The 3,051-nt window shown below is 36.0% G+C and overlaps 1 protein-coding gene across 3 annotated transcripts in view; it reads left to right on the top strand.

Moving 5' to 3' along the window:
• Nucleotides 1-3,051, top strand: part of LOC107698375 (kinesin-associated protein 3-like) — a 28,268-nt gene that overhangs the window by 3,874 nt on the left and 21,343 nt on the right. For 2 of the 3 annotated variants that reach the window (XM_016499361.1, XM_016499362.1), the window contains 4 exons: nt 177-318; nt 1,785-1,884; nt 2,276-2,400; nt 2,583-2,681. In XM_016499361.1, coding sequence (XP_016354847.1) covers nt 177-318; nt 1,785-1,884; nt 2,276-2,400; nt 2,583-2,681 — 466 coding nt within the window. Of the gene's footprint in view, nt 1-6; nt 20-176; nt 319-1,784; nt 1,885-2,275; nt 2,401-2,582; nt 2,682-3,051 lie in introns of those variants that run through there. The other variant, XM_016499363.1, reaches the window with a different exon arrangement.

Consider the following 3,051-nt stretch of genomic DNA (forward strand, 5'->3'; position numbering starts at 1 on the left):
TCCTTTTGAAGGCATGGAGGTATATTAGAAATAAATATGAATTTGTTTTTGTCACAGATTATATGTATATATATATATATATATATATATATATATATAAATGATAGTTCTTATTGAGTCCTCAACCAAAATGTATAAAAACATTTTTGACTCACTTAATGCCTTGTGTCCTGCAGCTTGATGAGGAGGCCAACATTAATAGCATAGATGACTATGTTGAGCTTCTGTATGAGGACATTCCTGAGAAGATCAGAGGAGCTACACTCATTCTCCATTTGGCCCGTAACCCTGACAACCTGGAGGAGTTGCTGCAGAACGGTGTGTTGCACACTGGAGCTCATGGCTAAAATGTCAAAGAGTCATTTTTAAGCAGTTTAGGATTTTATCTTTAAACTTTCCACATAAAGCCTTACTTTAAATACATTTACATTACCATATAACAAAGATTTGGTTTGCTCCTCATGTATGATTAAAAGGATAGTGCCCCTAAAAAAATAAGATTCTGTCATCATTTACACACCCTCATGTTGTTCCAAACCTATATGACTTACTACTTTCTTCTGTGGAACACAACAGAAGGTATTTTGAAAAAATGTCTTAGTGTTTTTTTGTCTGTGCAATAAAGGTCAGTGGGCTCCAATGTTGGACCCTGACGTTTTACAAAATATCTTCTTTTGGGTTTGAAAACAAGGTGTCAAGGATTGAGGGTGTGTAAATAATGACAGATTTTTCATTTTTGGGTGAAATATCAACCAATTTTGTAGGATGCCATATTTAGGACATTATTATCATCTCTTGCAGTCATTCTCATTCCATTATTTAATGTACCTCATTCATTCTTTCATAAGAAAATGATCTTGAAGCCCCAATGTTTCTGCCCTTACCCTTATGAAAAAGGGCTTGTCATATTAGCACAAAGACTTTATACACTACTATTCAAAATCAGTCAGTAATATTAATTTTAAAAATTGTATCCAGCAAGGATGCATTAAATTGATCAAAAGTGGCAGTTACAAAAAACTTCTATTTCAAATTAATTCTGTTCTTTTGAATCTTTGATTCTGTTCTTTTGGGTTTCTACAAAAATATTAAGCAGCACAACATTGATGATAATAATAAGAAATGTTTCTTGAGCACCAAATCAACATATTAGAATGATTTCTAAAGGATCATGTGACACTGAAGACTGGAGTAATGGGTGCTGAAAATTCAGTTTTGCTTGTCACAGAAATAAATTACACTTTAAAATATATTGAAATAAAAGTTATTTTAAATTGTAATAATATTTTACAATATTACTGTTTTTACTGTTTTTGATCAAATAAATGCAGCCTTAGTGAGCATAAGAGACTTCTTTCAAAAGTTCATTTTTTCACTAAACTTAATGCCACTAATAGTAAACATTAGTAAAATAAAACAGAGTATGGGGATCCATTCATAAAAAAGTAAGTCTCTTCCATTTACGCTCTCCCTTGTCCGATCTCTTTGACCCCTTTGGTCATTGTAACTCAATCCATATTTGTAGTACTACAGCCTGTTTTCTACTTTCCTTTGACTATTTGCCTTTTAGCATCTAGTGTCATTTGATTTTTACCCACAATGCATTTTCTCCTTTGCAAGTGTGTTCTTTCTTTTCCCATTAGCCCGTATCCTAACATATTCTCCGTATTCACAAGTTCTTCACAAGCAGCCACATATTTCAAACCGTTGCCATTTTGTATTCACAACATGAGTTCTTTTCATGAGCAATGAAAGCATTTAGTGTTTTGTCTGCTCTCCCACAGAGACTGCTCTGGGCGCACTGGCCCGGGTCCTGAGAGAAGACTGGAAGCAGAGTGTCGATTTGGCAACCACCATCATCTACGTCTTCTTCTGCTTCTCCAGGTAAACGGGCTACACATCTGCATGCTCTAGCCAAGACTCACTCTTCAGTTTGATGGGTGTTGTGCACGGAGCTGAGACACAACAATGGCGATGTGCCATGAGGAGAATATATTTTCTTGCATGAGAATCATAATATTAAATACTCCTATCATAATACAACACATCAGCTGCTGTCAGGACTCATATGAAAAGCCAGGCTGTAGGTAAATGTGAAAGCTAGAATCATTCTTGAATCTCTGCCCTTCCGATGTTATTCTGCTGAAGTCTGCAATGGTTTGGTTAACATTCATCATGCTCTCGGTGAGCGAGTGTATTTGACATGGGTTAAGGCTTTATTTTGGCATGATTGGATGCATGGTGAAGGTTAGACAAACAAGTTTTTTATCTCCAGTTTCTCCCAGTTTCACGGCCTGATCACTCACTACAAGATCGGCGCGCTGTGCATGAGCATAATTGAGCATGAGCTGAAGCGCTATGACCTATGGCAGGACGAACTGCAAAAGAAAAAGAAGGCTGATATCCTTTCAGTGTAGTGGGGGTCGTAGGTGAAAGGGCGACAGGATGTCAGAGAAAGGGTAAAGGTAAAGTCATGCCAAGGGTCAGGGGGGCATGGGTGTTATGTTTTAATTAAAATGTTGCCCTTTAATTACTGCTCTGAACACAAGGGTTTAATAGACAAGGTCCTTGACTTTTTGAACGGGACGATGACCCAGACAATCAGAACCTGAAGAAGGAGTACGAGAAAGCCCTGAAGAAGTACCATGGACTGCTGACCAAACAGGAACAGCTTTTGAGAGGTAGAAAACATTATTACCCCACACACCCACAAAGAAATGTCTCATTTTACAGCTTAAAGATGGTGTTTTGACTAGCCAGGCTCTGATGGAAATTTTGGCTGATACTGATGCCAAATATGATTGTTGTGGCTGATTTTATAAATATGCACTGTTCTATACAATATTAAAAACCAGTTGTCTTTTTATAGGTGATGTTTGTGATTTTCTAACTAATAATCATTATTTTACAATTTTGTTGGTGCAGAAATTGCACTGCTCTTTTTAAGAAATAAGCACAAATGAAATCAGACATTAAAATATTATAAAGTGCACTACTATATATATATATATATATATATATATATATATATATATATATATACAGTATCTC

This window comes from Sinocyclocheilus anshuiensis, unplaced genomic scaffold (assembly GCF_001515605.1).
Source record: "Sinocyclocheilus anshuiensis isolate Anshui unplaced genomic scaffold, SAMN03320099.WGS_v1.1 scaffold1746, whole genome shotgun sequence".
Classification (NCBI taxonomy): domain Eukaryota; kingdom Metazoa; phylum Chordata; class Actinopteri; order Cypriniformes; family Cyprinidae; genus Sinocyclocheilus; species Sinocyclocheilus anshuiensis.